We start from the raw sequence: 25,366 nt of genomic DNA, 5'->3' as shown, positions 1-25,366 counted from the left end.
GCTGAGGCCTGTGTTAGCCCATATGCCAGGGGGCTACTAGATGAAGTAAAACCCCCCAGCTTCACCCTTTGAGACATATCTTTTAGGAAAGGCCAAGGCAGAGCCGGTAATATTCGACAAAGTTCTAAGATGCTGTGCTAAAATACTGTGATTGACAGTTTCAAGCACTGCCGACAAATCCAAAAGTATTAGTGCTGCTGGACTAGCCCTGGCTTAGAGTTCTAGTAACTTCTCTGCATAAGAAGTACTGTAGTCTCTGTACAGGGCAATGGACGGAAACCATATCGGTTACACAGTCAGAAAGGCACCCTTTTCAAGATACCCAGCTATTTGACAAGTTGTCTTTTTTTTTCTCCGTGAAAGCAATGTCCTGTTCAGTAGTTTTCTTGGTTGCTCGTTTTGTTGTATGACCACCATCTGACGCAGAAGTCTATGATGCTTCAAAAACGAATGCATTTTAACACGCCAGCATGATAGACCAATAAAAGGTATCAAAACATGGATTCCCTGTGCATGTGGAGAGTGAGAGTGAATGAGATAGAGTCTGTTGTCTCAAAAACCATATGTCACAACTGGGTCTGTTTCTCAGATGCCACCTGGAAGCTATGAGCTAGTTACAGCTGACCTGGAAGCCACCCTTGCTGCCATAACCAGCATCTGCTGGCTCAGGTTTTTAGGGATCATTCTGACCATTTCCAAATGTTTTCTTCTGTATCCGACTGCTGACCAGCCAGATCCACTCTTTCTCTTCCTTCCCAGCTTGCTATTCGACGCCTCACTTCTGTAGCTCCTCGACGCTACTCTTTCCCTTTCCATCTTCATTTTCCTTGCTCTTTTGCCACTCTTTCCCTGACTCCTCGTCTGCCCTTTTTTCCTCGCTGTGCCTCTTTTCCCTGGCAAACCCTCTATGCAGTATCTATAGCAAACCCAAATCTATTGTCTGGTAAATTCTTCATGGCTAGAGAATGTGTTCCAAAACGTAGCGCCGCCACAACACGAACATTTCTTGTGTTGTTCAGTGAAGCAAATGGTTTTTCCTTAGTTAACAGATACACGGTTTGTGTCTTGTCCTGTCAGGTCCAGCTGCAGGGGAATATGGTCCTCAATTCGAAGAAAAAGTCTGAAAGATCAAAGTTTGAAAAAATAATTGAAATTACAAATGTTTAAAAACCAAAAGTGAGAACAAGTTTGAAAAAAGATACAATAAGTTAAAATAATCGGTTGAAAGTTTAATGTGATTGCTGGGAGAAACGTGGTTATCACCTCATTTTAATAGGAAAAGGAAGCCTTTTTAAAAAGTGTACAATGGCACAGGGCTTTGAAGAAAGGAAGAAAGGCTGGGATACAACGGGGCCAATTAGTACATCCACGAGTTATATTGTTAGAAAAAACTCAACCTAACATTAACCCAGGCAATGCAGCAAGAAACATTTTAAATGCTCCAATTTTAAGGCATGTAAGCGCACATTAAATGAACAGGTATACAGTCTAACTTTTCGTTTCAACATTTAATTTTCAAATTTTGTGTTTTCAAACTTAAAGACCTATAATCCAGGGATGAGACCACTGGTTTTCACGAATTCTGATATGGAGATGACGGAAGTGGTGTAAATACCCAGCCCTAAGACGCAAGAATGAGTCTTCAGACAGAGTTCCAGTGGGAAGGAGCAGGATGGCTCATGGAGAGAGAAAGTGTCTGTGATTGCTTGAGGAGGTGGTCCTGATTCTGTGATCTAGGGCCCAGCGCTTTCCTAGTCATAAAATGCTGGTCTTTCTTTGATTGGCTAACGGCCCTCCTACCAACACAACCCTCAGCTGATAAAAATGGAACAAAGATCTTGCAAGCAGTCTACCCACATCTGCTAATTGTCCACAGAGAGGTATGTCACTCGTATGTGGTAAAGTCATATCCAGACACTGATCAGAAATAACCACGCGCCCAATTATACTTCGTCCATCGCTTGTATAGAGGGAATTTATTTGCCAGGCTTTCTTGCAATCTCTCTTTTCTTTGAAGTCCGGAAGCACCAGTTCTAATGTCCTCTGGATTCTAGGGACCTTGGTGTGACGGGAGGTGGCCTCTCACTTGCTCGCTCGTCCATGGACCCGGAACCTGTAGATGCAAGTTTTCTCCTTGTTCCCCCAGTTGTTGAGGACCCAGAGTCTTATCATTCGGCAAGGTCGGGGAGGTTCCCGCTTCAGGAGAGAGAATGAGATAGAGAGAGGCGGTAAGAGACAAAGAGACGTATGGGGGGATGGTGAGATGGGAAACGTGGCATCATTGACAGTCACATGACAGTACAATAGTAGAATGTGTACACCCTGGGCAAAGAACCAACCAGAAAAGATATCTTAATTCATTTTATTTATCATTTTGAGAATAAAACATACAAGAGAAAAGTTACATGTACATATCCATTACACCAGCGATATGCATTCAATTTGTATAATACTTGTATAATAACAATTGACTAAACATAACCAAACTTAAATTCCAATTTTTAAAACCCAAACACAGTACCACAAATCCCTTTCTTATAGTAGAATACCAAACATCCCAAGATAAAAGACAATACAACACCAACATTGAGTACGAAAATAATAACCTCCATCTATCCCAGTCAAAAAATGAAGCATGCAATCAGTAAACCTCAACTGTATAATTCATTGAAGGAACCCCAAGTTCTAAGGTAATGCTCCTCCCTCTTCTGTTTCGCTAACATAATTCTCTCGTAACCAGACAAAGTACGGACATCACTCAGCCATTCAGAAGAGATATCTAACCTAACTCACACAGGAGACATAGCTTGAATGCGTGAGCAGTAGTGTTGTCATCTGGCAAGGTGTGTGGCCATGTGCAAGGAAGAGGTGTCTCATATGAGGAAGTGCAATCCTCTAAGAGGGGTTTCAGTAATGTAAGAGGCAGCAAGATCATTGTGACGACGTGTGACGAAGTGAGAGGAGGTGTGGTGTTATGAAAGAGGGTGGTACGGTAATGTAAGAGGAGAGGCAGCTACAAAAAAGCAGCTGTGGCTGCTAAAAAAACCTTATGTTAGTGGCTAGAAAGCTTCAAACGGTGGACAAAGAACGAATGACTAATTCGGCTCACTTTCTGGTAGTGAGGCTGAAAACCAAGGCTGCACTCGCAAAGGGAAATTAATGGGCTGTGTACTTTTCACTGGAACAAAACAATATAGCATTGTAAAGGAAAGCAAAGTCAAATTATTTATGAAGTAAGGAACACGTTTATTAGTACCTCATTCTACTAATAGCAATAGTTAATAGTTATTTATTTCGCTCTGCAAAGTTACACTATTAGAACAATGTATTGGGCATGCCCTGTAATTTGAACAGCTATGAAAAATGTGCTTAGTTAACAGCACACAATAATAATTAGCAATGTGACCTGGTCCTGACATGTATTCATTTAATAACTTATCTTTCAGTAGAAGTCACAAACCATGATTGTAATGTAAGTAAGGAAGTCTCACTGCTCAATGTGCTCAGAATAAGACTGCAAGCAGGAAGCGGCCTGTACTGTGTATCTATGTTTGCAGGATATTAAAAAAATGGACAGTGAAAAATGTTATTTAGCATTATAATGGTGTATACGTTATTTGTAAATGTTGCAAATACTTTTCTTTCTTTTCTTAATTATTTTTGAAGCCTTGGATTTGTAATTTGATAAACATTGTTGTCTAAATAATGAATTATAGCTTTGCGTCGAAGCTCTTACTCTGAAGAACAGGGGTTTACCCCTTAAGTACAAATGGGGTTTCCCCTGACTGGACAACCTCACCGCAAAGCTCCCCTGGTAATCCGTCAGAATTCAGCACACCACACCAATTTCCCATCACATACATGACTGCCTAAGAGCCCCAGATCTATTGTTTATAACAGTAGCAACCCGAGAGGCTACTCCTCAGCACAGAACTAAAGTCTTACATTGCAGAGGGCTCACAGAAGGCAGGCACACCACATCGGGAGCGCAGCGGGTTCAGATACAAAAAGTCTGAAAAGCTAAGCTCCATCCATGCACGTCATTTGGGGAGCAGCCAAGGGTAGCAGCTGCTACCCCTGTCCTTCCATTTGCAACCCCTGCCTCTGCTACCCCTGGATTTAGAGGCAATGCTGGCAAAATCAGGCCCAGTGCAATTTTAGCTTCAGCAGGGTGTTTCTTTAGGGCGCAGTGATGCAAGCACAGCAGAGCAGAAGCCTTGCACTTTCATGTTTGAATATACTGCATGGCTGTCTGCACGCTTTGTGTGTACCAATTTCCAAAATATCGACATGCACACAAGAATAACATATAATCAGTGAAATTCATTTATTTCGGATCAAATGTCCACAAAACATAAATAAAAATGCATTTCATACAATCTGCAAACAAAGACAAGGATGTGTCCATCCAAATAAAATAGTGAAATCCAAAAATGATTTGTACATTTGTTGTTATGATGACATCATAGGGATACAAGCAAGCACTAATTCATGTTAAGTATTAACCTGCAACAATGATTGTATTGAGATATTGCATGGGTACAGGAATAGCAATTCACCTTTCCCTGTTGCTCTGGGGACAATAATCAAGCTCTCTTAGCCCATGCTTTCATCAGGACGCTGGCAAAGGCAAACGCCACCCTCAGCTCTAGACACGCCTCAGTCCACTGTCTTTTAAATCCCCCAGTAGCAACGTGTTTCTAATATCGGCCTAGAGGGGGTCAAAATAACAAAAGGGGCCAATGTCTCCCTTTCCCCACTAAGGCAGAGAGAAGCATCTGCAACTGGACCGCATGACCCTCAGAGGTAACATGATGAACCTGGCCTTAGTGGGGACGGCCTTGGGTTGTAAATATGTAACAAACAACAGGTGCCCAGCTGCCCCTCATTAGGAGAGAGAGAGAGAGGTGGATAGAGTCTTAATTGTTTTTTTTGAATGATTTCCTCCTCCTAAATACCAGCAAAGAAATGCATAATCTTAACTTTCAAAGTATTTTTTGGAAGCGTGTCCAGCATTTCAGTCTTCTCAAAGCACATACCTAGAAATGGAGGCTGATGAATGTAAGCCATCCTATACCAACTTGTGAACAACAAGATTTTAATTACAGCCATTGTTAGATTCTCTTCTTTATTCGTTTGAACAAAATATAAAGATATGTATTGATGAACAACAAACAGCTTAGAATAGGTCCTGTTTTATTTAACTGACAGGAAGACAAATTAAAATACAAGACTTTACCGAATTATTGTTCATTTAATTATGTTAGTTGGTAATCAGTTTATTTGTTCATGTATATATATATATATATATATATATATATATATATATATATATATATATATATATATATATATATATATATATATATATATATATATATATATATATATATATATATATATTACAGGGCCTGCAGTAGCTCAACTCATAGGAAGAGCACTTTTTACTTTTTGGGCGGCTTATAACTTCGCGCCTCCTGGATGAATCCTTACGAAACTTTGCATAAAAAGTATATGGCCCGTTCTGAATTTTTTGCCAAGTTTGGTGAGGTTTCATCAAGGGGGGGGCAAAGTTATAGGAGGGGTCCCAAAAATGTTTTATTTCATAGACGCAATGGAACAAATGTTTTGCTCACTCCTATAGCCCAAACCACTGGACGGATTTTCACCAAATTTTGTAATTTCTTTAAAACGGGTAAAATGTAGGTAAAAAAATAAGGGATATCTGGGTCTGCACCGCGGACCCATTTCCCTGTTCGCTCTGCCGACAGGCCTCCAATTGGTCCAGAGGGCGCCGTGGTGTCTGCGGACACCCAACGCACCCGCTGATTGGCTGGTGAAAAGCGTGATGTGTGTCATATTTTTCCGGAAAAGCCGCCATGTTCTATCCACGGACAGCCGTGGATAGCGCATTGGGGAACAGGGCTGGGAAACATGTTTTGGGTCATTTGGTGTAGGGAAGAGGGGCTGGCAAGGGTAGGGAAAGATGGATGATATAGGGCTATTTGCCATGTGGTGCGCGTCAGTCTGCGGACACTGCGGTAGTCTGGACTGGAATGTAGATGATTTGAGGATGTTTGCATAGGTTAAAAATAGGCCATGTTCCCGAGAATCTAGGTACTAGCACAACTACCACAGTATAATATGGCCATGCAACCAAGAATTTGGCCACAAGTATTGCAGTAGGTAGTGTTTGGAGGGCAGTTGGAGAAACATGTTTGGGGTTATTTGGTGACTGCGTGAGGGCTTGTTAGAGTAGGGGAGTGAAATCTAGATTATATGATGATATTTCCATTGGTGAAAAATAGGGTTGGCGGTATATTTTGATGTCTGCAGATGGTGTTTACATTGGAAAGTTAAGGGCAAATTGTCGTCTGTTGGTTGTGGCCAGTGGCCAGATTCTTGGGTGCATGGCCGCATTATGATGTGGTGGTTGTAGCCAGTCCCTAGACTCTTGGGTGCATGGCCGTAGGCCATAGGCAGTGCCGGACTGGGAACTAAAAGTGGCCCTGGACATTTTTTGCAAAGGTTGCCGCATATTCTGCTGAACGAACGAGCACAGCATGTGAGCCCAACCCTTCTATGAGGGCATTGGGAGTATCCTCCAAGAAAATGTTGAATACAATTAATCACAATGTGTGCATTTAAGCCATGTTTTAAAGATATATGGATTAAAAAGTCTGTTTTAAATAAGTTCATGATCTCTCAAAGTAGATCTTCAATGATAGAGGGACTTGGAACATTACACATTTTGCAGATGAGAAAAACAAATTCTTCTGGTATTAAAGGTGCCCAGACAACATGCATCCCTAATCCATTTCACCCTATTCATGTTCTGGGAAGGGCACACAGATAAAAATCATTCTTAAATGAGCCTTGGCAATGCCATCAGTTTTGGCTTTTGTGTATGCATGGCAAAGGCATTTGCCAGGCACTTCCGTAGTGGTATTAACTGTCCATTGATGGTAGCTGCTGCAAAATGGTGAGAGTACCTGGGAATATAATAGTACCGTCTGGTGAATGCCTAATATTGATACACAAGCTCAAGTGGTTGGCTTTGCCAATGCTTTTTTTTAACAGGACTTCAGTGAATGTTAGGCATAGTACTTGTAAATGGCGTGGCTGAAGGCAGACCTGATAGACATTTTTATTTCACCAGTAGCGCTTTTACAATTCCAATAAAGTAATTAACTCTCAGAAGACTGCTTTGAGAAAACACTGGCGGGCACTTTAGGCACACAGTTTGATGGTAAGGCTTGATAAAGCTCGCTCAAATACATCCTAGGAGCACGTGTTTGGGTGGAGAGGGGCAGAAAGCGGGTAGAATTGGCCATAGGGATTAGCACAGCCATAGGCAGTCAATGGGTGGGTAAATAACCAAACAACATGTACAAACTTTGTGTCCAGCCTCATATGCTATTCCTCCCTAGCTGCACTCTAATGCAATAGTTTCAGATTATAGGTGGCACCTTAGCCAAAAGTAATAAAAAGGTTGAATTGGTATGATATCAGTGAGTCATGCCAATGAAGCGCCCCCAATGTTCTGACAAAGTGGCTCGGCACCTGTGCCTTCAACCATAATGGTTTGCTTTTCAGTGGCTCCACTTCGCCAATGACAACGTGTTTGCATGTTGCACTTTTGGTTAAGGTAAAACCCATATTGAGAGTTTGGGGCATCATTCAGCACCATGCATGCAGCAAAGGGGGTGTATTTCTTACCTGTTCCTGTTTCACCTTTTTGATTGGGATCACTGTTGTTTTGTAGAAGTGAGAGTGCTGAGTAGGCGGGCTAGACACTGCTCATCCTTGTACTTCTGCAGAGCATAGTCATTTTGTCACTAGCGGGGAAAGTGCAAGTCTGTTCCGACCTCCGGTGGAACGAGTGGTTGTAGAAAGCAAAGTGATGAGTCAAAAGGACCAGTACGAGGTCCCTCTCGCTTCCCAGCAGGTGGACGGTGCAAAATGTGGCAGCTTGCTGACCACAAACCCCACATTCAAACAATAGCTACATTTTTCATTACAAAAAATTAATGTTTAGGTGGGGCAATTGGGCAGACTGTTACACAGGACATCCTGGTTTGTGATCCTAGCTTCAAGTCCACTCTATTCTGCCTTTTCCTATATTTAGCAGGGATTTCACCAACTACCCGACAGGACCGGAGTAGAGAATGCCCAAAAGCACCGTCAAAGGCACTCAGCAAGTTTAGCCAGCCCGATCTGTCCACAAGGTTTAGCCCTAATGTAGGAACGAGAAACTGATGTATCGACATTTCTGCTGAGTGCTTTTTCCGACGTTGTCTGCCCTGTTGCTTCCCCGAGTGACGTCAGCAAAGTCATGCACTGGTGTCTTGCTGGTGTCTTGCTGGTGACTTAACAAGATGAGACCCTAGCAGCACTTGCATATGCCTTTTTGAATTTGGTCGATTTGGAATGGAACGGAATCAGGATGCAGGCAGCAGCTAAGCACGCATTGACATCGGAGGAAGGTCAGCACGAGCCGACTGTTCTGTGTGCGCATGCGAGGAGTCAGTCACACGACACTAGGGCACTGTGGTTTGCTTCATGTCTGGCCCCAGGCAGTAACCCTCACAAAAGCGCAGACGTGAGCCACAGCCAGCACGTCCCGGGGAGAAATGCAGCAGCCTGCGAAGAGCGAACCAACCAGACTGGCTTGGATCATGGATGATGTTCGTTCCCATTATGTATCCTTCCCCCAAGCAGGAAAAGAGGCCCTATGCCTCCGAGGCCTACCGGGGAAAGTCCTGGCATCCCGGTGGGTCAGTCCAGCACTTTGTATCACCTTCAGAACGACCTGAATCATATGCAAGGCTAAAACAAACCAGGTTCCATTGTACCGGGTGGAAAGCCCCAACATGAAAACAATTCAATCAATAAACTAGTACATTTGAAGTAGGCACAGGAGCTTGTTTTCTGAATGTAGGGGGGCTTTCACACATGGGGTTTCTTGCACGAATTTGAACACCACAACATCGCCAGGCTAGAATCTAAGAGATGCAAGAAGGAACGAACTAGAAGGCTTGCCTTCTCCTGCTACAGACAATAAGATACCAACAAATGAGCCCCATCCCTCCTGCAATTTAGGAAGGTACTTAAGATTATGTTTTCAAGGAACACCTTGCCAGTTGACCCCTTGATCGTAGCTAGCCCCTGTTGTCGCCGGTTTCAAATGTTTTCGTCAACGCAATTTTTGCCACGACAGTTTTCACCATGGTGCTTTCAACCCGGCCGTTTTGGTGTTTTTTTATGGGGGGGGGGGCAATCCCCCTACTCCCACTACCACTCCTCCAAACCCCCTACACAAACATGCTACATATTTATATATAAAAAAAAGAAATCACCAAAACTGCTAAGGTGAAAACACCACAGTGAAACTGCTGCGGCAAAAATTGCTGCGACAAACACACGGTAACCACTTCACGTCTCTCCTTTTGGCTCGTTTCCCTTCTTTTTGTCCTCCTGTCTCTCTGTGTTTGCCTTTTCTTTTTTTATAAACGCAATGATGCTTTTTTGTTAGGCTCATGCTATATACATCACATACATACATGTAAGGTCTTTAGAAACCCATTGGACCTCTGATGGGGGTGCAAAACCACAAAGAGGGAGCCCAGGAAACGGTGCCCCCAAGCACCAACGGTACAGATCATTAAAGCATTGGTATGACCCTTCTCTAGCACCTGGCAGGGATTTCATGGCACGTTGCCCTAAAGAGGGGAGTGCTCCAGTGTGCCATAATTGACCAGACTAAAAGAGGTGTGTGATTCTCATGTGCTGGATATTAAGGCTGAAAAGGCTGTTGAACCTAGTTCCAGATCCCACTTATCACTGTGCTGATTGACATCCGAGGCAGCGAATGAATGCTCTGTGTGGTAGCAGACAAACAGGTAGGAAGTCCTGAATACGTGGTATTTCGACTTTGCTCTGACTATGACCACCAAGGAAATCCCAGAGTTTACACAGCGCATTCATCTTTCTGCAGTTTACAGCAGCTTTCACAGCATTGAGAGGGCCTGAGGGTTCCTCCTCAACACATTGAATGACTCTTCCCCAATCACCAGCCTGCCATTTAGTGTTTAACAAGGTGGGGGTTGTAGCCGCAGAACAAAGTTAGGGGTGGGTGCGTGTATTGATCGCTTGTACCCGAAGATGGTATTGAAGTACATATCAACTCAGCATTGGCCTGTCCCCCTTTCAAGCGTGGATGTTAAGTGCCTTGCTGAAGCTTAACCCCACAAATACCGAATTCATTCTCCTAGGAAACCCCATCAAGCATGCCCAAGTCCAAAACTGGCTAACGGAATTGAAGCTCGATGGATTCACGACCCAACTCTCACCCAACGCAAAATCTCCAGGCTTTAACATTGACTGTGACTTGACCAAAGTACACATTGCCATGAAGATCAACGTAGCATAGTGCCAGTTTGAGCTCCTCCACAAAGTCAAAACCTTCAACAGTCATTCAAGCCCCAGTCACATCCCACCTGGATGGTGGCAAAGGTCTACTTGCAGGAGTTGCAGATGCCACCTTGGCCCCTCTGAAAACCACCCAGCATGCTGAAGCTGTCTCAGCACATGACAAGAAACATTTGAAAATATCACCCCTATACTCCAGGAGCTGCACTAGATCCCCCTTTAAACACTCCTCATGCTCAAAACAGCTTCCATTGCCCACAAAGCAATTACATCCAAAACACCACTGCAGCTAGCCAAGAAACTCACAATCTCTGGAGGCCAGCATGCTACCCGAAGTCACAACACTAGGACTGCAAAGATAGGAACAACTCCTTTTCCCGATACACACCTTGTGTAGAACAAGTTACTGATGTCAGACTGACCCCTTCCATTCAGGATTTACCTGACAGCTAACTCTTCAAAGAGCATCTCGCCAATCTGTGGACACTACACTGAACCCTACTTATCTTCTCCCATCTTCACCTCTTCCCTCTGCTCGTCCACCTGCCTATCCCAGCAACCAACCCCCATATCTCACTCATAACCATCACTCTGTTGATTCCCAGCTAGGTTTGCGCTTTATAAATCCCATACATGCATACATATTAAGCAACATCTCTCATCATCATCAACTCCCAGAATCCTTCACCTTACACACACGCGCACCCACACACACACACACAGAAACACAAACACACACACACACACAAAGTTGCCACTTACCTGGACCCGGAAAGTCTGTGAAGGGTCATTATCAATTTCATATCGAAAGGATCCCAATTTCCTCGCCCAGGTGAATGCTTCATCAAAGCACTAGAGAAAAAAAGGGAAAGGAGATGCAATAAATAGGAGAGGAGAAGAACAGCAAGCAGTGCAAAGTCAAGAGAGGAGGGAATGGAGAAATAAAGGAGAGAAAATAGATAAGCAAGGAGAAAATAAATACAAGGCGAGAGAAGGAAAGGGAAGAGGAAAATGTGGAGAGACAGACTAGTAGAGAGAAGACACGGGTTGGTAGATGCATCAGAGGGTAGATGGGGAAGATCAAGAGAGGAAGAAGAAGGGATTGAGAGTACAGGGGAGGAAGTAAGAGCATGTCAGGAGGAGAAGTGTGAGGAAGGTCCAAGGCCGTAGGAAGAGGAAGTGAACTCAAGGGGAGAAGGAAAGAGCAAGGAGGAAGAGGTAGTGGATAGGATAGAAACCACAACAAAGGTCAAGAATTGTCTGCGGAATGACAAGGGCTGGGTGAACATCTTGGGACTCAATAGGTCTAGAACTGGCCATGTGGCCGCAGATTTGCGTAAGAACAAAGGTGCCTTGGCAACAATAGGCTTAACATTTTGTTGGGGAACCTCAAAAAAAATAGAGAGGTAACAAACTGTGTTTGTGTCCCATAGGGCTGGTAGAGTCACCCAGGCCCTAGGACATTTGATGGATGTTTCCAGGATATAAAATGATCTAGACTTTTCAACAAGACTTGCCAATTTTGATGAGAAACTAAGGGAAGGTGCAAGGTCAAGAATCAGCAACAAGGCTTTGGGAGTGGGTAGGGAAGCAGGAGAGAATGGAATATCTAGTCTATAAATATCCACAAGGCACCATGGCTTGTTGGGAATATCAGGAGGGGTGGACTGGCCTATATGGAACTCTGGAGATTTCCCGGTAGGCCTCTGCACTCTGGGCCTCTTTTTGTGGCATTTCCAAATGTTCTGATAGGAAAAGGGTTTAGCTTGCTGAAAATGTGTAATATTGGGCCACTTTGAACATTATTTCCAGGGCCTCTTTTGGTTCCAAGTCCACTCCTGAATATCAGGGAGGTCTAAAAATGCCCTGTGGGCAGAGTTTCTGTAGGTGTAGAAAGGGAGAATCTTCCTTGGTTGGACAAGAAAACTTGATTTGTAGGGCCAGAAGAGAGACTTACATAGACAGTGAAGTCCCGAGGAGCCACCGTGACGTTGTGGGACAGAGATCGGGGCAGGTGGTCCAGACCCACAGAACTGACAGCCACACTGGTGTTGAGTTTCAGTGTTACCACGCCCTTCTGGCCCTCCATGGGGAAGCAGCTGCCAGGCACCATCTCTTGCTGCAGGAGACCAAAGGATCAACAAAACAAATCTATTTCACTATAGAATATTCTCTGTCTCACTCAGGAGCTCTCTCTCTCTCTCTCTGGCCAATCACAAACCATTATACAGCATGCAATTCCAGTCACAGTCCTCTGATGCTTCCCTTTTTCACCCCTTGCGAAGTCCATATGGACAAGCATTGCAGAGGGGTTAGAGGGGAGGCATCGGAGGGCTATAAACAACATAGGAAACACCAGCTTTCCTTTCCCCTCCTCGCATAATGTATCCCCCTGCCGTGATGTCACTGCACTTTGTCAAAACGTATTTGTGAAAGCATTGAAGAAGAATGCTAGTACGCCAGAATATGTGCAAAACCTTACCACACACGTAAATCATAAGTGGCCATTTGGCTATCTGTTCTTGCATGTTGATGATGTAATTTCAAAGAACAGAAAAATAAGGGATTAGTCTTAACTGAGGTGAAGTGATGGGATTTTTCAACAAAACACACATTTAGTCAAGCTTCCCTTAGGTCCATGGTCCTCAGTACTTCCCTCTCTCCTTTTAACTCACCTTTCTGGGTGGAAAAGTGTCACACAGTCATCGGGGTTCAAGCACCCCAAACTGCTTTCTTGGTCTGATGCATTGATTTTTTTTTTTGCTTTTGTAGAATTTGTCAGGAAGTTGTACTCTTTAGATGATGTTGGACGCAGGGATTCTTAGACGTATCCCCTTAGGTAGGCTTCCGGGCACTTCCCTGGGGCTGCTACCCCGCCAATTTAGGAACCTCTCAAAGAGGTTCAGCCTTGACCAGCCCGCTCTCTTGCTGCTCTTTCTCTTGGGCACCTCCAACTCCTTGTTGATTTCCCCATCATCTTATCTTGTCTTCAACTTCTATCACTGTTAGGCAGAATCCTGTGCAGTGCCCTTAGGGACCGCTACACACAATTAAGACTACAAGTGGTAATACAAGTTCACCTTTGGTACAAGCCCGTACTACACTGTTAAAGTGGTAGCAGTAGCGGAGCAGCCAGACTTATCTCAAGAGTAAATGAGCAGTAGTAGAGATTACACAAAGGACCACAATTACTGTGACTCAAGCAAACACTGACTCAAGGTTTCAGGTAAAAAATATAAGTACATTTATTTTAAACCATCTGTTATAAAACACTACACTTCTATAAATTCGAAACCACACGTAAAATGCACTACACACAACCAATTCCACTTGTTCTAGCAAATTCAAGGTAAGTACGTTAGGATTTGACAGACCGGTGTTGCGATACTAACGCTTACCTGCAAATAGAAATGCTCATGAAGTTAAAACACACTTTGTACTTTAGAATTTCAAACAAGGCAAAAGTGAATAACTATCATAGGCAATACTTTTTCAAGGCAAGGAGACTCGAGGACTTATTCAAAGATACAGATTAAAGTCAATAGGCCTGCACCAGTGTCAGTGGAGCAGATGCTCAGTTGCCGAGGATCACACCTTGAACAGTTCGAGATTTGAGATACCAAGAGTTCGTAAAGATTGTCAAATGCAAGGAAAAGTTATAAGAGGGAGGGAAGAAAGAACAAATCTTTGTGGAGGAAAAGGGTTTACCCCGATTCCGGGTGGTCAGACAGAGAGAATGACCAAGTGTGCACAGTACCTTATTCCGTTGGAGAAAAGCTGGTGTCACAGCAGTTGTTCCTGGTAGTTCCTGCAGACTCATGGTTCTTGCGGCTTCAGTCATGGGGACAAGAAGGAGGACGTCTGGAGTGATCGGCACTACCCAAGGATGAGGCCAATAGCAGCGAAAAAGACAACGATGAATAAAAGGTGCGCTCCTTTAAATCAGGAGAGGGCTCTTCTGATGGCTATCCGGACCACTACAGCACAGCAGTGATTTCGACCCAGGAGAGGATTCTCTGACTGAAGAAAAGACGAGCTGGTTGATCCCACCAGGCTCAAGGGAAGAAGACTCCGGACTGGATCTTCTCTTAGTCGTTGAAGGGGTAGATAGCTCAGGACTGCAGCAGTGCTTCACCGGGACTCAGGGTTGCAGCAGCCATCTTCTTCTCTGCTTCTCTTAGGATCCTTGCAGTTACAGTGGTGACTCTGCCTTCTAGCTCGAGTCCTACCTTTTATGCCAAAATCCCCCATTCACACAGCATGGCTGGCAATCACTCAGCAGGGGGGTTGTCCAGCCCAGACAACCACCTCAGCCAATCAACACAAAGTGTGACTTGGGTCTCCAAGGAGACCCTGTGCATGGGGTGACTACACCCCGCCCTCACATTCAGCCCACCTAGACACCCAGACGCCAAAGGAGGGCTTCTGGTCAGAAGCCCGCCAAAGGTCGGCGAACAAAGGAGGCAAACCTGTTTTGCCGCGCAAAGAAAGACCCAAGAAGGATGTTAACAAAAAGAAATGGTGATTAAACCCAACCGGATCCGAAATAAAAAGTATTTGGGCTAGCGGGCTTAAAGTTCGAGGCTACTAAAATAGCCTAAAACACTACCATGTTATGTAATATAATCTTGGTAGGAAAATAAGGGTAGGTACCACTGCCACCAGCCAAGTCTTAATGTTAAGGGAGTGAAACAATGCTCCAAGAGGTACAGATAAAAAGGGCTAAGAATTAACCCTTTCCAATACTCCATGTAAGATGGGGTGTACTGGATCTGTGGTTAAATGACTAGGTAAAGTTAATGCCAACTTTACGCTTTTCTGGGGGACGGTAGTCAGCCCCAGAAATGGAGTCGGTGGGAAGTATAAAAGACAACCCTGTGCCACTGAACTGTAGGTGCTGTGTAACACACAAAAGAGTGGGGCTACTGAAGTGGTGTAATTCAGAGTCCACAATCACAAAAACAGATGAAATACACATGGCAAAAAACAGGTAAGAGTGGGGGAAAAGCTCACACTCTTACCCAGTGGAAAAAATAAACTCCAGAAATCCAGCAAAGCTGCTGAGGGACTCACTAGTTAAGGGAAATTAGCCATAGAATGAGAATTCTCCCTTACACTCGCCCCCCCCCAAACTAAGGGACAGGAGGATTTAATCCACTCCTGGGTCGATCTCATACCTCTAGTCGGTTATAATCATCCTAGAGAGACCATCAGCATTTTGGTAGTGATTTCCGGCTCTGTGCTCAATGGAACAATCAAATCCTTGTAGGCAGATTGACCATCTGAGTAACCTTTGGTTTTCCCCTTTCATTTGCATCAGCCATCTCAAGGCTTGGTGGTCAGTCTGAATAATGAAGGTAGAAGCATACAAGTTTGGCCTAAACCTCTTCAGCGACCACACAATAGCAAAACATTCACGTTCTATTGTTGCCCACCTTGTCTCAGGATCCTTTAACTTCCTGCTGATGAAACAAATAGGGTGTTCCCTACTTTTCTCGTCCAGTTGACTAAGGACAGCACCTATACTTACATTAGAAGCATCTGTTTGTACAATGAAGGGTTGGTGATAGACAGGAGCTCTTAGGACTGCAGCTTGACAAAGGGCTTTCTTGAGACCTTCAAAGGCTTGATTGCACTCCTCATTCCACCTGACCTTTTTAGGAAATTTGGGAGAGGAGATGACATTCAAGGGAGAAGCTATGGTCCCATAGTTTTTTTTTTTAATTTTATTTAGCTGAATTTAATCAACTTTAAAAAACAACATATTATGTACAATAAAATTAAGAAGAAAAAAAGAAGAACAAAGAAACAAAAGGAAACAAGTTCGAATACAAAAAAAAGTAACAAGCACAATAAGTACATTTCTACATCTGAATAAATAATGATTTTGACTTGGGTCATCCGATCATATTCATTTGCTGAGTTTAAAATATAAAAAAATTAAAAAGTAAGTTTCTAATTAGCTGGGATCTCCCACTTTAAGACATTCTAGGAGGTTCACATCATGTAGAAAACGAATAACATTGATTCTAAGTGATATATTTTTACCTTCAAGAATCATTTGCCATAATAAATCTGAAGACAAGTTAACATATTCTTTGAGAGTAGATTTGAGAAAATGAATTTGTTTCATATGTAGAGAGGTACATTCAGTGAGCAGATGTTTAAGTGTTTCTTTTTGACCAAGATCTTCACAATGTCTACAGCTATTATCAACCAACAATTTCCGTCTGTGTAATATCTCGCCCGTTGGGCAAAGATTGAATCTCAGCCTAGAAAATTCAATTCGATGTATGACTGACGGGGACTTAAGCAAATAAGGTTCCACTGAACCATGCTTTTTATGAAACAGAAAATGGTTTTTGAAGTCACACAATTTTGCACAATGCTCTCGAGTTCTAATCCAATCAGCGTCAAACATCGTGGTTTTTGCCTTGTTAGGATTTTCAATTAGAGTTTGTAATGACACATCTGCTTCTGCTAGTGCATTAATCGCAATTTGGCGCCATTTTGACATGTGTAATTCTTTGCTAGTAAACATATGAGTTGACAAAGTGCCTATCAGCATCAAAGTATCCATAGTCATTATGCATTTGCGAAACAAACTAACAATAGACCAGAGGTGTCGAGTATATAAAGAAATCAAACCCAGTTCATGTCTAATCCAAGAGATAGAAATACAATTCGGAAGTCCTAGACATCGTCTCCAATACAAACTCTCCAGTCTACTCCAGCACGATTCAGGCATTAGTTCCTGTGTTTCCGAACCATAAAGGAGAATCGGAGTAACCTTTTGACAGTAGAAAGTTACTGCTGGGATAATTGAAAACTTCCCCAGCCTTGCCTGGATGATCTTTACTTGTGCAAGCATCTGGGTCAATTTCCCAGTGATGGTATGCCAATGTGATTGAGTTCTAACATTAGAGATGGTCACACCTAAATAGGTGTATTGATTGACCACTTCAATTTCACGTTTATTAAGATGCCAATAAAAGGATTTACTCTGCTTTTGCTGTTTAGCAGCAAAAATAATAATTTTGGTTTTAGAAAGATTAACGGATAGCAGACTTTTTTGAGTGTATGAAGCTAGTCCGTCAAGTAAATGTTGAAGGCCAGAGGGAGTTTTTGAGAGAAGAACAAGATCATCCGCATAAAGCAAGGCTGGAGTTGGTTTTAGTGCTAATTTTGGAGGATCTGCCACTGTGTATGCAAAGCTTAAACCAATGTCTGAAATGAAAAAATTGAATATTGATGAGGCTAACACACATCCCTGTTTCAGGCCCCTATAGGTTTTGATTGGGGGGGTTAAGGTACCTTCACAAGTCAGTCTTATCTGAATTGTTGTCCCTGTGTGTAGGGCATTGATTAGAGAAATTAGATACGCGGGACAGCCAGCGAGATTCAATTTCTGTAGAAGGATTTCACGCGAGACAGAGTCAAAAGCAGCTCTTAAATCAACAAAAGCCAAGTAGAGCGGCTGTAGCTTCATATAATGATCATTTAGAATAGATGTTAGGGAAAGGAGATTGATGGAAGTTCCCAAACCCTGTATGAATCCAGTTTGACAGGGATCACGCTTGAAGTTTCGATGCGTCCATAAATTGAAGTCTCGCAGGATAAATCGTGCGAACAACTTCCCAGGAGCATCAAGAAGGGCGATCGGTCTGTAATTCGAGGGATTAGATCGATCACCCTTCTTGAAGATTGGAACAATTATTGACTGGCACCAAGACTCAGGAATGACACCAGTTTTGAGTATTTGATGAAATATACGGTGCAATATGGAAGTCCATTCAAGCGGATACTGCTTGAAGATGTAATTAGACAGGCCATCCGGGCCAGGAGCTCTGGAGGAGCTAGATTTCTGAATGTAAAATAGAATATCCTCCTCCAAGATTTCCATTTGTTCATAAGTTGTTGAAGGTGGAGTGGAGGAGGCTTGGAGTACTTCCGGCAGGGCATACAGGTTCTTAAAATGTTCAATCCAAACGCGTTCCAATACACCGTTTATCTGTACAGGGGCCTGTGAATCATGATTTGCCAAATTTAGTAAGGACCATATAGCAGAAAGATTTTTGGCGGTAATGGCAGAAAGCATTGCTTCACCATCATGTTGCATTTGAGTGAATCTATAACACCTCAACCAATTTTTGTATTTGCATTTAATAGTTTTTATAGTAGCAAGTCTAATAGCAGTTGGTAAGTGCGCAGCACGACGCTTTTGGAGATTCACCCAGTTCTTTTGATGTTGTATCTCATAGTCAAAAGTATGTTTATGAATATGGTGAAAATGAGAATTAAGACCAATTTTAGAGCGAAACAATGCCAAATGAGTGATGTACGACTCCTGAGGGTTATTTATAGTTCGTTCAGCAGTAATAAGCTGCTTAAATTGGTCCAATTTTTTAGGTGTCCAGCGCAATCTTGTCCGAGCATTATTAACCACAACAGAAGTAGTAAAAGTAGATTCTCTGGAAACGGGGGAGGCGGAAAGGAAGTTCCACCTAACAGATAGGAGATCGTGATCACTAGTATCACGTTTAATTATTTCAAAATTGGCAATTTCCGAAAAAGTGTGCTTATTGACTAATACAAAATCTATAGTTGAAGTTGAAGCACCTCTATGCCACGTGGGGTGAGATGGAATGTCACCATCACAAGCGCCATTTAGCATAATAAGGCCACGATATTTCATTAGCAGGTCCCATTTCAAGTAAGCTTGTGAGGATTTGCTTTTTGAATTCGGGAGACAATTTATGTTGAAATCACCAACTACAAACAAATGAGTAATTTGTCTGTCCTGTAAGATGATATCAAGTAAGTTCTCCAATTCAAGAAGAAAATGGAATCTAGTATTGCAACCGGATTGCGATAAAGATTTATTAGAGCAACAGCACCCCCGTGAAAGGTAATTCTTACCAATTGTAAAAAGTGATTTGGAGCAAGCCAGGGACTGATTTGGAAGCCCAAACCACATTTCAAGGCGACCATTAGGCCTGAGGACGGTCGACCCGTTATCCCAGCTTTGGCTGGGTTCAAAATTACATCATAACCACTCCATACAGGTCTTTCCAACAACCATGTTTCTTGAAAGGCAATTATCGTGTGACTCAATAAAGTAGCATCCATGGTGGACATCAGATGGGAATAACCACAGGTATTCCAACTGCAAATTCAATGTTCAATGTTATACATTTGCAGTGATGGTTATTTCTGCTGATGCCAGACTTGTGGGTTGGTTTCGTGTCTTAAATTGGAGTTAGGATGATCTTGTGAGTACACAAAAGGTTTGGAGGAAGAATACAACCTCAATTTTTTTATTATTGGGGTGTTGAAAGAAGGGGCTATATTAGGCGAATCCTCAAGATCAGTTGGGTCAAGAGCTAATAGGAAGCCCATTGCAAAGAGCTTCTTCTTGGCTTGCCATAAGGAGTTACGAATAAGTGCGGATGATACCCAAATGCGAACCACTGACCAGTCTTGATCATTCAAAAATTCAACCTGGGAAATATCCTGTGTGGAAATACCACTTAATGAGTCTATGTCATTCAATATTGCTAGTACACTAGATCTTGAAAGATCATAAGAAGGAAATGGGGCATCTCGGCATTTAAGAATGAAGCGATGATGCTTATTGAGCGATAAAGCATGTCTAGATTTGGTTGGAAGGCATGCATCGTTTATACATTCATTCTTACGATTTTTTTCAGTAATGGCAGAGAGGTGATGACTATTACTATCCCTATGTGTTGGGATCGATTGTGGGGCGTGTGACTGAGAGTAGAGGGCTGAAGGTCTTAGGCTAGAAGGTTGATTGTGTTGATTTGCTGAAGATTTATAGCTTAAAAGCTCTTCTATTGAGTGTCTAATTTCAGCCCGTACATCCGCCAGTATTGTGTCAGTCTGCGACAAGGAAGATAAGGGAGTTTGTTTAGAATGTTCAAGTGATTGCAAAATAGAAGGTTCGAAGCATGTAGTTGATTGTTTGAGAGGTGACTTGATTACTGGCAAGATCGTCGGCTGGCTTGGTAAAGATTTAAATTTCAAGTATTCGTCCATGGATTTCTTAATCTCCGCCCGTACATCTGCTAATATAATATCAGTTTGGGACTTGATGTCTGCAGAAACTATTTTTGAAGTCATTACTACGGATTTGTCTTGTAAGACAGGTTTAGAAATAGGTAATGTATTCAATATGGGCGAAAGATTAGGAGTCAAGTCATTGGCAGATGCAGTTTCGGTTGAAGGAAGAAGTGAGTCCAAAGGCTCACAAGATTGAGTAGCAGTCGCTTGAAGTAAGTGATCTAAAGGTTCATGGTCATCATAGCGAGGATCAAATTTCACAGTTTTGCATTTTGAAGATTTTCGGGAGTTTTGACGCTTTGTTTTGGTTACTTTGCTTCTGTTGTTATGGACCATTTGAATGCGCTGTAACCGTTTGATGCATTGCTTAGTGTTTGCACCTAAATTAGATCGACTCTTAGTAGTTAAAGGTTGAAAAATGGCATCGACAAGTGAGTGAGCTTAAATATGTTAAACAAAACCGGAGCAGCATCAGAGATTGTAGACTTATCTACGGAGTCAGAGGAAGTCTGGTCAGATACCGGAAGGGGAGCCTCAGTTATGAAGGACTCTAAAGCTTCAACTGGGCGAATAATTTCCGGAAAAGACGGGAGAGCTGGAATAATGGCTTCTAATCGTCGAATGCTCACTGGTGTGTGGTCTGGGTTTATAAGAAGACAACTGGAATCTACTACAAAGGGGGAAAGGGAACATTCATCAGTTTGAGTACTCCGTGATGCAGTTTTTATATTGAGTGCAGATACAAGAGTGTGAAGCTGAATTGATTGTTGTAGCATTCTATTATCCAGAGTTTCATAGAGTTTAAGCATACAGTTAACTGAAGAATTAATAGCCACAAGAGCAACTTCAGTTAATGCGTTACAGGGCGGCAAAGCAGAAGCATCAGGGAAGGGCAAAGCTGGAGGCTGTAACGGTCTCCTCGGGGTGGGATGTAGAAAAGAAGCTGACAAGGCGATAGAGTTATCGTTTTTCTGATCAAATAAACTAGGGGAAGAATATAGACTACCGTTATGAGTCTTTGAGGCTTCAGGATTTACAGGGGACATACACTCTAGTTCAACATGATGCGTGGTATTTATTGTTGCATCCAATGGAGACAATACAGTTTGAGCAGCAGTGTCATTAAAGAGTAGATTCTGCGTAGAGGTGGGTGTGTGAATCCTAGATTCAAAAGATGGATTGAGAATAACCTCATGAGGTGGAACTATGGATAAAGTATCATGAACAACATGTTCAACGTCACTTGGCTCTGCTGATAAATCAGTGAGCTTCATTACTTCTGGCACAAGCAAGACGGAATTTTTAATAATCTGAGAATCTGTGATTGAAGCATTCAAACCCTTCAACGGAAGACAAATTAAATCTGTGCATGGATTACATGGAGACGCAATGGCCACAAATGCGTTAGGTATAGTAGGCTCACCTTCAATATCGTGATAGGAGTCCTGAGATGCTGCATAAAAATCACGAATGTCAGCGGAGGCCATTTTCTTGCCATGAGTAAGCGTGGAGTGTCCGCTTAATTTGCGCTTAAGCGCTATCATGGGCGAAGCTTTAGGCGTTAATGGCTTTAGTTGAAGTGTGGCACTTGATACAGCTAAGATGGCCGGCATCCCTGATTTAAGTGTGTACATCCAAAATCAGGCGATAAAACTAAATAGATGACAAGAGTCAAGTATAGTGAAGCGCCACAGCCACACGCTAACGCGCTTAACAGCGTAACAGCACCTTTCTGAAGCAACTTCGTGAAGCGCGCGCTCGAGAAGCGCAGCGTTCACGTTGATGTAGAGAGAGCTGGGAAAAATGGGTGGAGTTTCCTCCACACGAACTCCAAACGAACTCCTACACAAACACAAAAACAGGAAGAACATGCTGCTAATTAGCCACAGCTGCTATCTGTAAAGTCCATTCACCAAAAGGCAATAGATGCAAAGTTGCCGTACCAAAGTCCAGGAGGCAACAGTCCTCGTAATGTTTCCCAGCGTAACAGCACCTTTCTGAAGCAACTTCGTGAAGCGCGCGCTCGAGAAGCGCAGCGTTCACGTTGATGTAGAGAGAGCTGGGAAAAATGGGTGGAGTTTCCTCCACACGAACTCCACACGAACTCCTACACAAACACAAAAACAGGAAGAAAATGCTGCTAATTAGCCACAGCTGCTATCTGTAAAGTCCATTCACCAAAAGGCAATAGATGCAAAGTTGCCGTACCAAAGACCAGGAGGCAACAGTCCTCGTAGTGTTTCCCAGCGTAACAGCACCTTTCTGAAGCAACTTCGTGAAGCGCGCGCTCGAGAAGCACAGCGTTCACGTTGATGTAGAGAGAGCTGGGAAAAATGGGTGGAGTTTCCTCCACACGAACTCCACACGAACTCCTACACAAACACAAAAACAGGAAGAAAATGCTGCTAATTAGCCACAGCTGCTATCTGTAAAGTCCATTCACCAAAAGGCAATAGATGCAAAGTTGCCGTACCAAAGTCCAGGAGGCAACAGTCCTCGTAGTGTTTCCCAGCGTAACAGCACCTTTCTGAAGCAACTTCGTGAAGCGCGCGCTCGAGAAGCGCAGCGTTCACGTTGATGTAGAGAGAGCTGGGAAAAATGGGTGGAGTTTCCTCCACACGAACTCCACACGAACTCCAAAGTCCAGGAGGCAACAGTCCTCGTAGTGTTTCCCAGCGTAACAGCACCTTTCTGAAGCAACTTCGTGAAGCGCGCCTATGGTCCCATAGTTCTCAATGAAGCTCCTGTAATACCCAGTGAAACCTAGGAAGGCTCTCACTTGGGTTTGAGTAGTAGGGGTGGCCCAGTTTTGTACAGCTTGTACTTTGCTAGGCAATGGCCTTCTCTCACCTTCTCCTACCTCATGTCCAAGGTAGACCACTGCACTCTCACCAATTTGACATTTACTTGCCTTTATAGTCAGATGGGCCTGTTCCAGAGCCTGCAATACATATCCTAGGTGATCAATATGTTCTTTCCATGTAGGGCTGAACACTGCAATGTCATCCAGTTATGCCATGCAGAAGTCCTGCATTCCATTCAGAACTTGATTGACCATCCTCTGAAATGTAGCAGGTCATTCTTTAATCCAAAAGGCATTACCTTGAATTGGTAGAGGCCAGCTGGGGTGGAGAATGCAGTTTTATTCTTGGCATGGTCTGTCAGGGCTATTTGCCAATAGCCTGACGTTAGGTGAAATGTGCTGAGGAACTTGGCTGCACCAAGTTTGTCCACCAGCTCATCTGTCCTAGGCAAAGGATGGGCATCAGTCTTTGTGAATGCTTTTAGAGCTCTATAGTCCACGCAGAATCTCAACTCCTTGGATCCTGCCTTTGGTACAAACACAACTGGGCTAGACCATGGGCTAGTAGAGGGCTCTATAACCCCGAGATCAAGCATCTTGTTGACCTCATTCCTTATATGGGTTCTTACATTATCTGACATTCTGTATGCCCTGATTTTGACAGGCAAACAGTCACCAGTGAGTATATCATGCTGGCCCCAAGGGGCCAGGCCTGGTGAAAGTGAGAACAGGGAGGCAAACTGATTTAACAGTAACTTGCACTCTTCCTGCTGGTCAGATGTGAGACTGGAAGAGAGATTAACTCCTTCCACTTGCTCATCTAAAGGCAAGCCTCTGAGGAGGGCAGGCAGAGGTTCACTCTCCTCCTCCTCCTGAGCTGAAGCTAGGAGCAATGCCCCTATGTCAGGTCTAGAGACATAAGCCTTTAAACGGTTGGTATGAAAGACTCTGGGAGCCTCCTTAGGATTGCCGAAGTCCACCAGACAGTTCACCTCTCCAAGTTTACCCACAACTCTGAAGGGTCCTATCCATTTGTCCTGTAAGGCCCTCTGCCTTGTGGGGACCATAACAAGAACAAGCGGGTCTTGAGTAAACTCAACCATGTTAGCCTTCTGGTCATGCCAATGTTTGACCAGAGCTTGACCAGCCTTCAAGTTATCAGTTGCCTCTGCCATCATGTGTGACATTCTCCTCCGGAGACCTATCACATAGTCAGTCACTCTGACTGGCTTGGGGGAAGGAGCACTCTCCAACCCCTCCTTAATCAGGGCCAATGGACCTCTGACTGGATGGCCATAGATAAGTTCGAAGGGACTGTAACCTACTCCCTCCTGAGGGGCTTCTCTATATGCAAAGAGAAGGCATGGCAGTAGAAGGTCCCACTTTCTTTTAAGGGGTTCTTCTAAAGCACCTATCATGCTCTTTATAGTTCTGTTAAACCTCTCTACCAGTCCATTGGTTTGAGGGTGGTAGGCAGTAGAGAACTTGTAGGTGACTCCACAGGTTTTCCACATGGCTTGCATGTAGTGGGACATAAAATTTGATCCCCTGTCAGATATCACCTCCTTAGGAAAACCTACGCTGGTCAAAATACCAAGTAGGGCCTTAGTCACAGCCGGAGCCGTAACAGTCCTCATAGGTATTGCTTCAGGATACCTAGTGGCATGATCCACTACAACCAGGATAAACCTGTTGCCTGAAGATGTGGGAGGGTCAAGAGGACCAACAATGTAAATCCTGACCCTCTCAAAAGTAACTCCCACCACTGGGAGAGGCACCAGGGGTGCCACATTCTTGGCTCCACTCTTGCCAGAGATTTGGCAAGTGTGGCAGCTCCTGCAGAATTTGTCTACTTCTGAACCCATCTTAGGTCAGTAGAAGTAAAGAGAGAGCCTTTCCTTGGTCTTCTTAAAACTTTAGTGACCAGCTAAAGGTATCTCATGGGCTAACTGCAGAAACTGGAGTCGGTTCACTAGAGGTACTACCAGTCTTTTGCAGTCTCCAGGGGTTGACTCAGTTGGTTCACTGTAGAAGAGGCCAGTGCAACCT

General features: G+C 43.5%; 1 protein-coding gene across 2 annotated transcripts in view; it reads right to left on the bottom strand.

Moving 5' to 3' along the window:
• Window positions 1-1,226: 1,226 nt before the first annotated feature.
• Window positions 1,227-25,366, bottom strand: part of LOC138582003 (SUN domain-containing protein 2-like) — a 126,549-nt gene continuing 102,409 nt past the window's right edge. The window contains exons 10-13 of one of the 2 annotated variants that reach the window (XM_069652895.1): window positions 15,962-16,084; window positions 12,389-12,550; window positions 11,194-11,283; window positions 1,227-2,196 (exon numbers count right to left, since the gene is read on the bottom strand). In XM_069652895.1, coding sequence (XP_069508996.1) covers window positions 2,083-2,196; window positions 11,194-11,283; window positions 12,389-12,550; window positions 15,962-16,084 — 489 coding nt within the window. In that variant the 3' untranslated portion in view covers window positions 1,227-2,082. The remainder of the gene's footprint in view (window positions 2,197-11,193; window positions 11,284-12,388; window positions 12,551-15,961; window positions 16,085-25,366) is intronic. The other variant, XM_069652896.1, reaches the window with a different exon arrangement.

Source organism: Ambystoma mexicanum, chromosome 3q (genome assembly GCF_040938575.1).
Source record: "Ambystoma mexicanum isolate Mex_15411 chromosome 3q, UKY_AmexF1_1, whole genome shotgun sequence".
Taxonomy (NCBI): domain Eukaryota; kingdom Metazoa; phylum Chordata; class Amphibia; order Caudata; family Ambystomatidae; genus Ambystoma; species Ambystoma mexicanum.
Note: the sequence above shows the minus strand (reverse complement) of the source record. Positions and strands in the feature narration are given on the sequence as shown.